The sequence below is a fragment of the Gopherus evgoodei genome, chromosome 1, assembly GCF_007399415.2.
Source record: "Gopherus evgoodei ecotype Sinaloan lineage chromosome 1, rGopEvg1_v1.p, whole genome shotgun sequence".
Classification (NCBI taxonomy): Eukaryota; Metazoa; Chordata; order Testudines; family Testudinidae; genus Gopherus; species Gopherus evgoodei.
The window spans coordinates 171,267,457-171,279,958 of record NC_044322.1 but is presented as its reverse complement, the minus strand read 5'-3'; the positions used below and the strand labels follow the sequence as shown (position 1 = coordinate 171,279,958).

Sequence of the window (12,502 nt, the reverse complement as noted above, 5' to 3'; positions counted from 1 at the left end):
CAATTTAAAAATGTAATCCTGGTCCACTGAGCTACATATTTCAGTAATGACCTGACCTTTGCACTGCTGTGATTGTGTTCATTGTGCCACAAACACCAACATAGCAAATAGCCTATCATAACATTTTATTATTTCATTACATTTTTATGAATGCAAATAAAATCGTTATTGCCATTTATATCTTTAATTCTAATATAGGACAAATATTCCCACCCCATCACCAACTCATTTACATCTTAGCTAAAGATACAGACCATTCTAATCATTAGAGTACCCACATAATATGGGCATAGGCACTTTAGAAATGTATAGAGAGAAATAAAAGGGCTTATGAAACTTTTTGCAACAATATGGATCTGCTGCATTTAATTTGCTTGAGCTCCTTTCAGCCTGAAAGAGTGTGTTTAAAATACTATTTCCCTCCCTAAAAATGCCTTTTCAGCCTTTTATTGGGAGTGGGGAGAGGATGTCAGCCCCATGGAATGCCTTTAATCGACATAGGGGAAATTGTTTCTCACAAGCATACCTGTTTTGTTAGCCCTACACAGCACAGTTATTCTTGGTTGATGTATGTAGTATGGGTAAGGCACTGACTACCCACCAGAGATCTTGGGCCCAAGTCCATTTCTTAGCTACAGCACACTGCTGGAATTTTATTACTATAACTCACTAGGTTCATGAGTTGCTAGCATGAACTGTGCAAGAATAACTAAGCACATAGGCTATGTGCACTTAGTATTTGTTAGAAAATATATTTGATATGGAGGAGAGGTGCTATGTAAAATTAAAACAGATGGTCTTTTTTGCAAACTGCTATACATTTGATTTCTCACCTATCAACTGTAGTGGTTTTTTTTTTTTTTTTTTTTTTTTTTTTAAAAGCTACGATTTAATGTTAGTGGAAATAAGGTACACTAAAACAATATTTACTCCTACAATTCTCATGGAAAGACCATGGAATTGAAACCACAAATAACGTTAGAAATAAACACTACAAAATATTTTAACAACAATCACATTTAGTGCAAATTCAGGTCCCCTGGCCAACATAGCAAGGAAAGGTACCATGATGCACAAGGGGTGAAATCCTGGTACAACTGACTTTAGCAGGGACAATATATCACCCCTGGAGTAACAGATAATTACTGCTTCACAACACAGAAGGCCAAACATTTGTCAGGGCACCTTTAATAGATTTCTAAAGGATATGGTACCAAATTTTACTTTCCCTTAACAGATGTAACTTCAGCTGGATTTCAGAGAGCAGGAAATGACCTGCAATTTTCACACTGGGTACACTCCTGCTCCTTTCAAAGCCAAAGACAAAAATTCCCATTGACTTCAATAGTAGTTTCTCTCTTGAGCTCAGTGGGCATTGGGTTAGAGTTAAGGGAGCAAAATTCAGTTTCTGGATGTTTAAACTCTGATTTGCATTCTTGAATGTATTAAAAAATTTTAGAGCAGTTCATTAAAAATGCACTTCTAATTAAAAGAGTTTGTTTATCATAACCTCAAGAAGTTTGCTTACGGGAACCTCTGACTTCTGGTTAATTATTATTAACTTAAATGCATCTTTCCCAGTAATACATTTTAAAATATGTTAAGTAGTGCAGGTAAATTAGCTAGTTTAGTAGAAATGTTGTTGGTTACAAACACAAGCTGACAGAACAAGTTCTGTCCCATCTGTAAGCCGATTAAAGTCAATAATATCAATTAACTCAGTGGTCCCCAACCTTTTTCATCTGGCAGGTGCTGGACGATGAGCCACCGAGGACCATGGTCGGCGGACAAGCACCCGGTGAAATGCCGCTGAGAAGCGGCAACGTCAAGAGGCACTACATTGGGGACCACTGAATTAATTCATATTCCATTTCCCCCCCCAAAATGAAATCACTGCTGGGCACCCAAGATTACTCTTTTACTATGGGAAAAGTTTTCAAAAGCACCTATAAAACTTAGGTTCCTACATCCCTTAGTCACTTTTGAAAATGTTACTCTAGATTTTTGGTACTTTCACTGGAGTAAAAAAAAAATAAAAATCAATATATAAAGTAGAAATAAAAACACAATTTCAAAAATTCATAGTGTTCATTTATTACCTCTAGTAACATATTATTATACTGTATAAATACTCTATCCTTGTTATATGTCCTTTTAAAAAAAGCGATAACTTAGAAGATCACAGGAAGTATAAAAATAAATAGGTTCATTATATGCATTTATTACAAACTATAACCCTTCCCAGAAGGTAAAGAAATATAAAATACTTATAAAGTACATATAATCTATACCAATATATTTTGCTATATACATATGGAAAGCCATATTCTCTCATAGTCTATGGACTGGCACAAACTTTTAATTAAGCAACTGCTAGTGTACTGCTGTGGATGGACCCGCTATCCTTCAGCTTTGTCTTTCCCGCCTTATAAAAGTGATTTGAGCACTATAAAAATATTAGATGTCATATATTAGAGATTCCCATGCATACTGGGAATTTCTTTTTCCTTTGATCTGTCTCTAGCATAACACAAATAAGTAAGCTAGTATGGGCTGGAACATGGTAAAAAGTTAGAACTTGAGATAGCGCTCAAACCTTCACTGTCATAACTTTCGTTTACAATATGATAGAACCAAAGTTGAACCAGAGAAACCAGTGGTTTGGTCAGGAGGCACCAAAAGCAACAACTTTTAGAGAGTACCTGTTCCATGGAGATTGCCACTTATTCCAGCTTTGTAGGTTATGCATGTCACAATGACTACATCAACATGGAAGAGAGAAATGGATAGAAACATTGGGGTGATGCAAAGATGCTTAAAAATAGAACATTCTAGTTGTCTGCAGGTTAAGTTAGGTTAAGTTACAGTGATTGTTCTTGATATTTTTGACTTTTTATTTTTGGAGAATATGGCTTAATTTTTATATAAAACTAATCTCTGAAACAATAGCAGCCATGAACAATGTAGTTGAAACTCCTTTTCTAATCCTGTTTTTTGTCCTTTGTGAGGTAGGTAAGCCTTGACCAATTATTTTAAGCTTAGACAAAAGCTATTTTCTCCCTTCTGCCCCTCCATCCCAAGCCACCCACATAAAAAACCTAGGGACTTGAACAGTACCACAACACAAATCTAAAGTGGGGGCGGGAAGGGGGATATGAAATGTTTACTTAAACTCCATTTGGCCCCTGCTTATGTTTTCTTTAACTTGTAACTGACTTAAAGGAAATTATAATGCCTTAGGGCTTTTTCTACTGAAGATGAAAGAGTCAGTGACATTGGCTTGCTAAGCTATCAAATCTGCACTTTGCAGGATATTTTTATGATGGAATACCACCCTAAAATTATTTGTACTGTCCCCTCTCAATGAATCCTCATCATGACTTTTATATGCAAGACACACATGCTATCGCTAACTCTCTTGTTTTCAGTGCACTGTTCTGGGGAAAAAAAAAAACTCTAGCTTTCCCAACTTGATACTAGTTAAGTGCACTTTGTAACATTGCAAAAGTCTATTAAGTGTTTAGGTTTCTTTGAAGGGTCACAGCTTTCTTGTGGCAACATACTGCCATCATAAGACATACATTTTAATAACCTCTTTTTGAATCCTTTCCCACATGTCTTAGAACATGGTGACCAGTCTCCCAATTGCCACTGTGGGCAGGGCATGTCTGCACATGGTCGGAGATCATTTGGTTTGAGTTCTTTTGCACAGTCTGTGGCAGACTGCCCATTAAGGTCTCTGCATTTGACAGATCTTCTTTGCCAACCGGACCCACATGACTTTGAACATTCTCCCCATTCTTCAATAACCCATTCAGATAAGATTGTCTCCTTGATGGCGTTAAAAGATTCTTTCTTTTTGCTGGAAGCTTTCTCAGACCCAGACTGTAGTGGTTTCTTCACAAAATAGGTATATTTGATTTTAGGTTGAGGTGAGTCACCCACAGTCAGAACCTGGATAGTTAAAGGTTCCGTCAGTGGGCTGAAACTGCGGATTCTTTCCAAAGCTGCAGATGAGCCACTGTACCTCAAAACACTGCCTTTATAAGTAATGTCTTGTTCCAATGTCGATAGAGTGTAATCACCATTAAGAATATATGTGCCATCAGCAGCTTTAATAGCAAGGAAACTGCCATCATGTCGTGAACCCCTGTTATTTCGTTGCTTAACTTCAAGGTTGGTTGCTCCAGCAGGAATGGTGACAACATCATGATAACCAGGTCTACAGGGAACAAAATGCAAATATTGAATCCTCAGTCTTCCACTGATTAAGGCTTCAATTTAGCAAAACACTAAATTTTGAGCTTTACCTTATGCGTATGCTCCAGTCCAATTAACTTCAATAGGACACAAGCATGTGCATAAATGCTTTGTTGAATCGCATCCTAAATTACTGCTACAGTACAAAGCAGCAAAGAATCCTGTGGCACCTTATAGACTAACAGACGTTTTGGAGCATGAGCTTTCGTGGGTGAATACCCACTTCCTCAGATGCATGTAATGGAAATATCCAGGGGCAGGTATATATATGTGTGCTAGCAAGCAAGCTAGAGATAACGAGGTCAGTTCAATCAGGGAGGATGAGGCCCTGTTCTAGCAGTTGAGGTGTGAAAACCAAGAGAGGAGAAACTGGTTCTGTAATTGGTAAGCCATTCACAGTCTTTGTTCAATCCTGAGCTGATGGTGTCAAATTTGCAGATGAACTGAAGCTCAGCAGTTTCTCTTTGAAGTCTGGTCCTGAAGTTTTTTTGCTGCAGGATGGCCACCTTAAGGTCTGCTATAGTGTGGCCAGGGAGGTTGAAGTGCTCTCCTACAGGTTTTTGTATATTGCCATTCCTAATGTCTGATTTGTGTCCATTTATCCTTTTCCGTAGAGACTGTCCAGTTTGGCCGATGTACATAGCAGAGGGGCATTGCTGGCATATGATGGCGTATATTACATTGGTGGATGTGCAGGTGAATGAACCAGTGATGGTGTGGCTGATCTGGTTAGGTCCTGTGATGGTGTCGCTGGTGTAGATATGTGGGCAGAGTTGGCATCGAGTTACTGCAGGTCTCACCAGTAACTGCACACCACACCATAATAACTCTAGCTCAGGAACCAATCCATGCAACAAACCTCGATGCCAACAAAAACCTGTAGGAGAGCACTTCAACCTCCCTGGCCACACTATAGCACCTTAGCAGACCTTAAGGTGGCCATCCTGGACCAGACTTCAAAGAGAAACTGCTGAGCTTCAGTTCATCTGCAAATTTGACACCATCAGCTCAGGATTGAACAAAGACTGTGAATGGCTTGCCAATTACAGAACCAGTTTCTCCTCTCTTGGTTTTCACACCTCAACTGCTAGAACAGGGCCTCATCCTCCCTGATTGAACTGACCTCGTTATCTCTAGCTTGCTTGCTAGCACACATATATATACCTGCCCCTGGATATTTCCATTACATGCATCTGAGGAAGTGGGTATTCACCCACGAAAGCTCATGCTCCAAAACGTCTGTTAGTCTATAAGGTGCCACAGGATTCTTTGCTGCTTTGACAGATCCAGACTAACACGGCTACCCTCTGATACTTGCTACAGTACAGGAGGTCCTTGTATGATGCACTTAATTTAACTGGGATTTTACTTTAAAAAATTATAACTAATCAACTGATTTAAAAGGATTAATTTTCAATTCCAAGAGTAAACTGAGTCAATACCGGTCTTTGAAACGGAAATCTTGCGAAATAACCTATTAACTACTGCAGATGAAAAGAGTAACAGTATTTGTAAACTCACTTTGCACTAATGAGTGTGCCCGATACTTTCTTACAGGTAGACCCATTGCCTCCACAGATACCACATTTGTCAAATTTCTTACTGGAGCCTATCATACGATCACAGCCAGCCTTTACACATTGTCCCTGTACACAGACAGAAGTGGAGTCTGGGCTACATGAGGTGCCATCCACAACCTTTAAAAAAATTAAAAATAGTGCCTTTGATTAGAACACGGACATTTTATTTGCAAACACTGATAATAAAACTAAAATATGGATGCAACATGTCTCCCACCCCTTCATATTCTGAAGATAGCTACTGTTGAAAGTAAAAACGTATTCATTTAAAGTATGCAGTGCTACTTCATTCCATTTGCAACACTAAAACTCAGTGGTAACATGAGAAATTGATTTAATGTCAGTGTTTATCAAAGGGACAACTTTAAATTGTTTAAGTCCATATAAAGGGAGGACATTGCTTCCTGAAGCCAGTTGGGTCAGTCTTGGGTCATGAAGCGCAAGGACTGATAGCCCTTTCAACAGTATACTACCTAGCATATAGCTGTAGAAGCTAGTCTTAAAAAAATATATTTATTCTTTATTTTAATCTTGCTAAGCCATTGGTTTCCAATTCCACTGCCTAAATATATTACATTAAAAAGTATTGCCTTTTGACCGTTTTAAGATGTTAGCCTTTTAGGAATGTGAGACAAGGAGCTGATATTTAATCTGAGGCTGAAGGACCTATGAAAAATTGAATAAAATAACAGAAACACAATGTTCTGTAAAAACCCCAGTACAATAAAATGTGATGAGTATGTGAGTTTAAAAAGCTGTTACTGAGTTTGAAAGAATCATGTCCACATATTTAAATCTAGTTTGTATTGATGGGATTAGACTACCTGTAGAACAGAGGAAGGGAAAATCTGTCTAAGATATTTTAAAAGCTTGTGATTAAAATATTTTAGTTTGCACATCCTTTGACTCCACTGTAAAAAATAATCAGAAAAGGTAAGAATTCCTGCTTAAAATTTAATGTACAAAACGTATTTTAAAAAATACCTTAGGTTGCAGAACAAAGAAATATCCGGTGCCTTTTGCTCGGCAGACAAGTTTGCATCTGTCCTTTGGAGAGACTCCAGCAAACTTGGGTGTCCATTCCACTGCAGGTCCACTTCCAAAAGGGGATTTGGAAATGTCATTGTGTGTTTCACACTGTTCTTCTCTGAAGGTTTTGCCTATACATATGAGAAAAATTAGTTAGACATTAGATCTTCATCTTTAATTGTCTTGCCGCCTCCCCTATCATTTCTCCTGCCCCCAACATCCCCTTCCTCCATGTCAAAGATCAACTCCAACTTACCATTATTATCTGGACAGTTCTCAATATTACACGAACGGTATTGCACCCGTTTGCCTTCACAGTACTTTCCTCCATTCTTTGGAATTGGGTTATCACACTCTCTAAAGGAGTACTGCACTCCACCACCACATGTCCTTGAGCAGTCTCCCCAGGGTCCCCAGGATCCCCAGCCTCCATGGACAGGGGTCTAAAATGATAAACAACAAATATATATACAATAACAAATAATATAACAAACACACTAAAACTCTTAATTAAGTGGAGCCCCTTGCACAAGATTCCTTCTATGTTTTATTAGCTACTACTCTCAATTTACTCATTATCAGAAATCAAAACTATGTATCTTGTTGAGATATTATTGCATATTCTAGATTTTTTATAAAATACTTACATCATAATGCTTCTTCTCAGTCTTGTTTACACACTTGCCATTCACACACCATTTCCCCTCTCCACAATTGGTGCCATCTGCCCAAGGAAAGTGTTTAGTTTGGCACACAAGCAATCCTCCAGAGATGCCCGTACACCACAAAGTTGTACATGTGCTGGCTGCGTCTGGACAATGTTTGGACTCATCTCCAAATGTAAACTGGCACTGCCTATTGGCATCATACAAAGTTCCAGGGAGATCAGAGGGAAGCTGTATAGGTTTGTGGGGCTTGTCCAGTAAACACTCACCTGGAGAAAAAATAGTAATCAATGAGCTAGTTTGAATGGGAAAAAAATATTTTATTTGTTCGACTGCACTTAGTTTTTTTGTTCAAATAATTGTTCAGCTTTCATTATACCAACAATTATGTGAACCAGTTGAGGACTTCTTTAATGGTACTGGCAGTCAAGTAAAAGCAGAACCTTGTGCTGGAGTTCTCTAACAGAAACTGTTGTCAGGAGGGGACTGCTTCATTTTTAGTTTAGTTTTTATTTAAGTAGGAAGAAAACAAAGATACATTCAGATGCCACATAAAAGCTAAGTGTACAAATGTGAATAGAAAGCTTAATAAACTTACCATGACCATTATCCAAAAATGTTGTAATCATGTAGGCACTGCACGGAGACCAAGGCTGGCTTCGATCCAGATTGGAAAGCATAGACGCCATCATGTGGGAATCCCGGCTTAGACCATTAATATTGGCACACTGCTTTGCGTCGTCATGGGGCATGTTAAACACATGGCCTTAAAAAAAAAAAAAAAGAGATTTTTAGGACATTTGTTTTATGCATTAGCATATATTATTAAATGTTAGTCTTGAACTAATCACTGAATGCATTTTAGATATTTAAAATAATTATCTGAATAGTTCCAACATTTTAAATAGATGCCACCTTATTTTTGCTTGCTCATTTGCCAATCTAAGAAAGATGGTGTTTCTGCAGTTGCAGTCAAATCTACAGCTCCATATGCCATTGTCTTCTACTGACTGACTTTAGAAGGAGTTTAGAACAGAACTGGGCCCTACATACAGACTATTACATAACGAGATATTTACTTTATGGTATCTGACTAGTTTAAATTAATTTCAAAGCTCACGTCAAAGTTGAATTACCTAGTTCATGGGCAGTTGTGAAGGCAGCTTGCAATCCGTCATCTTCTATGATAGAGCAACTGCGGTTTGGATCACAAATTGTTCCCACATCAGCCATCCCAAGGGTATCACATGTCTTGGCACCACAAAGGTCCTTTTAAAAAGAAGACAGTTTCATTTAACCCGGTCAAACTTAACCTTGGCAAGAATCGGTCAACCTTGGCAGTTTGCCTTTACTTATGGAAAGAGCATAAAGATTCAGAATATCAGTAGATACTATGGCAAAATTCTCCTTTGGAACATGCAAAAATGCTTGTACTTATTCCATAATTTCAGTGGTAAATCTTGCTAAATAATCCATATATTAAAACAGCAATATGCTACCTACAAAGTGCCTTTCATCTGAAGTAACAGAACGTTACAAAAAGGTGGTTAATTATTATCCCACTTGTTTGAGTCAATAATCTCAGACAACTGAATTTAAATCTGATTTTTCTGAAGAATGCAATTAAAAATGTTAGGCTTGCTTTGTTTGTAAAAAGACCAAACTTTCCCTCCCCTTTCCTTACCTGTCTGGTAAAGAGGATTGTGGTGTCATAGTGCTCTGCATGTCGGTCACTGGGTGGATTGTGTTGCTTTTGCCAACTGCAGAAGTTCCTTAAGGTAAGGGCAGCATTAGAAGAAACATCAGGTCCCTTCTGCTCATCATAGATGACCAGAATCTTTACCAACACCAGACTAATAGAGTTTCGGATACTGGGATGCTTGTATAATTTGGCTGCCACAGACAACAGAGTCAGGAGATAGTGCTTCAATCCACTGCCATGAAACTCTGCCATGGATTGGTCTGCTACAAGCATGGTTTCCACATAGCGAGGGCTGGACACAAATCTTTTTTTCCTCGTGCTTCCAGTTTCTATATTAAAAAAGAAAGGGGGAAATTGCATATGAATAGCCTGTCCAGAAACATTACTGTAAATTATTATAATAAGGAACTAGAACAAAATACAGTAAAACAAAATTTGCATCTATGGCAGGAAATATTTTACATTACTTTATTACTAAAGGCAGAATGATCTTAAAATGGAATCTGAGGCTTGTGACTGCACACCTACATTTGAAGTAGCTGAATTTTGACCTCTGAAACCTGAGCAGCTTTAACTAAGTTACTTTTGCTGATGCAGTAAAGAGCAGCCTTGGCCAAGAGCATATGATGTGAGCCCTTGCAAATGACTCAGAAGTCTGAAATGAGATCATTGGGCTCCACGTGGAAAGCACAGTGCAGTACTCCAGACTCTTGCCAAGCAACCCGATTGCTACCGGGACCCTGCAACAGCACCGCCTCTTACCCTGGTAGGACACTGTGCACTCGTCTGACTTTCAATTCCACTCCTCTCTCCTCCCCCTTCTCATGTGCTGCTCCAGTCAGATGATCAAACTCCCCCATTCATACTCCCTTTCTGGGCTGTCAGGCACTATAACTTCCCCTCTCTTTACTACACACCTGTGTCAGGGTCATGAGTCATTTTTTGTGAATTAACATACTGTACATTAATTACTAGGGGGTGAGATTCTTTGATCAACATTTACAACAAACGTGTCTCTGCTTGGGTCTATGTTTTGTTTACTCCCCTATTTAGTGAGCCAGAGTCTCTCTTCATTTACACCAGCGTAACTCAAACGACTTAAAAAGGAGTTATTCCTGATTTTAAGCACATGCAATTGAGATGACAGTCTTGGCTATAGTTCATCCACACACACACTCTATATTTGTAGGCTATACGGTTTTTCATTGCACTAAACTTCTGTCCTTTTCCAAACCAACCTCCAGTACAGCTAGAGGCTACTGAGGGAGAAATACTTAATATGCTGGAAGGGAATACAAAAAATATTTCCCCATCCCTGTCTGCGGGGATGTGCTCGGAAATGGAGGGTGGAATTGCCAAGAGCCAAAGGCTCTTTTGCAAATTCCTCCCCAGCGTCTCTCTCTCCAACACGCACGAGATATTCACGCCCTGAGGACGTGTCAATTTCAAGTCATCAGCCTGTCTGAGGCTTCTACGAGATCAAATGGGAGAGAAGCTGCAAGGCAGCCAAGCTGGGTCCCCGTACCTGTCTGGCCCACGTGCGCCTGCTGTCCCTCTGCAGCCAGGGGGGAGCTCTGGTCTGTCACCCCGCACTTGGAGCCGCCGCTCTGGTGGCCGCGGCTCTGCAGCCGCCGGCGCAGGAGGTGGAGCTGCTGCTGGGAGGCGTTGGCCGGCTGGATGAAGTACTCTTCCCCCTGCAAGTAGAAAGCCCCTCGGAGCCCCGCGCAGAGGCTGAGGGCGGCGGCAGAGCTCGGGTCCCGGTTGACGGTGCCGGAGTAGAAGCAGCGCGCCAGGTCGGCTGCGGGTTGGTTCCCGAGCGAGGCTCCCTGCTCCGCCACCGCCTCCTCCTCCTCCTCCCGGGGGCGGCTGCCCAAGTACTGCAGCCTAAAGTCCGGAGCCAGGAAGCTGCTGTCTGGCTCCAGCTCCAAGCTCAGCCGCTTCCCGAAGGCGTCCAGGCGATAGAGCCTCTTGGCAGCCGGCTCGGCCGCGGAGTCCAGCCGCACGGGCACGATCAGCTCCTGCTCCTCCCGCGGCCCGGGGCTGCAGCGAGCGCCCCGCGGGCAGAGGCAGAGCAGCGCCGCCAGCAGCAGGGAGGCGAGCGCAGGGGCTGTCCCCATGCTGCACGCCGGCGCTCGGGCGGAGAGGCGCGGGGGGAGCGCAGGGAGCAGCTGGCTCGGGGGCGACACGCAGGCGCCCGGGCAGAGGCTCGGGGCAGTCGCTCAGGGGGCTGCAGCAGGAGCGCGGCGAGGTCTCGGAGTCCCTACAGAGGCGCTGCCCCTGCCATGGCCGGAGCGCAGCAGCAGCCGGGTGAGGAGGATGCTGCGGGGCGCAGGAGCTGGCTGGGCTCCCCGGTCCTGGCGCTGCCGAGAGAGTCGGTGGCGGGAGAGGCTCCAGCTGCCGAGCTCGGCGCGGCGCGTCTCCTCTCCGAGTCGGGGCACAGCCGGTTGCACGTCCGCAGCCCTGCCCGGCGCTCAGGCTTGGTGGGGGAGAGGAGAGGAGAGGAGGGGGGCGCGTCCCTGCTTTGCAAACTGCTGGGCTCCGAGCGCCTCCGCGGTGCGGCGTGAGTGCAGGAGTCGGGGCAGCCGGGGCCGCCCTTTATGGGATTTGCCCGGGCAGCCCCCCTCCCAACCCCCCCATCTCCCCCCGCCAGGCACCGCCCCTAGTTCAGAGCGGCTGGAGCGCTGAGCTCACCGCCTGCGCAACCGTGTGGCTGCTGGCCCCCTCCTTCCCGCCCAGCGCCGCCGGGGCCTCGGTGCCCTTTGCTGGGCCGGGAGGAGCCGGGGCTGCCCCACACAAAGCGGGGTGAGCCCAGCCCACACTGCCGCCTCCTCCCCCGCCCCCAGCAGCCCAGCTCTTCCACGTCGGACGGAGAAGCCTGGAGCTGCTCAGGGCTGTAGCAGATGGGAGGGAGGTGACAGGTAGCGCAGCCCCTTCGTCCCCCTCCCAGCCCCATTGTGTCGAGGTCTAACCACGACTTGAAACGCAAGGAGCACGAGAGGGCAACGTTGCTTTTGTCAGGAAAGGAGGCAAGGCCAGGTCCCTTGCACAGAGCCCCCTTTCCACTAGGCCACCCTCATCCCGTCGGAGTTAAGGTGGGTGAACTAGGCTAGAAGTGGCAAATGCAGCAGCTGAATTTTCAAGACAAATACTCCAGTAGCACTGAGATTTCAGCTAGTAGCATTTCTAAAGTTTTACAGCCCAGGTGATGAACCTAGTGCCCTCCTTAACTGGATAATTTTGGGCCCATCCACCACAATTTCGCTCTT

General features: G+C 43.1%; 1 protein-coding gene across 1 annotated transcript; it reads right to left on the bottom strand.

Moving 5' to 3' along the window:
• Positions 1-2,078: 2,078 nt before the first annotated feature.
• ADAMTS1 (ADAM metallopeptidase with thrombospondin type 1 motif 1) lies at positions 2,079-11,790 on the bottom strand. Its single transcript, XM_030579595.1, has 9 exons — positions 10,762-11,790; positions 9,219-9,565; positions 8,671-8,803; positions 8,133-8,300; positions 7,517-7,803; positions 7,126-7,312; positions 6,825-7,000; positions 5,782-5,957; positions 2,079-4,222 (listed from the first exon to the last, which is right to left on the bottom strand). Exons 1-9 carry the CDS (start codon positions 11,351-11,353, stop codon positions 3,481-3,483), a joined length of 2,808 nt encoding a protein of 935 aa, XP_030435455.1. The 5' UTR covers positions 11,354-11,790; the 3' UTR covers positions 2,079-3,480.
• Between the last annotated feature and the right edge of the window lie 712 nt (positions 11,791-12,502).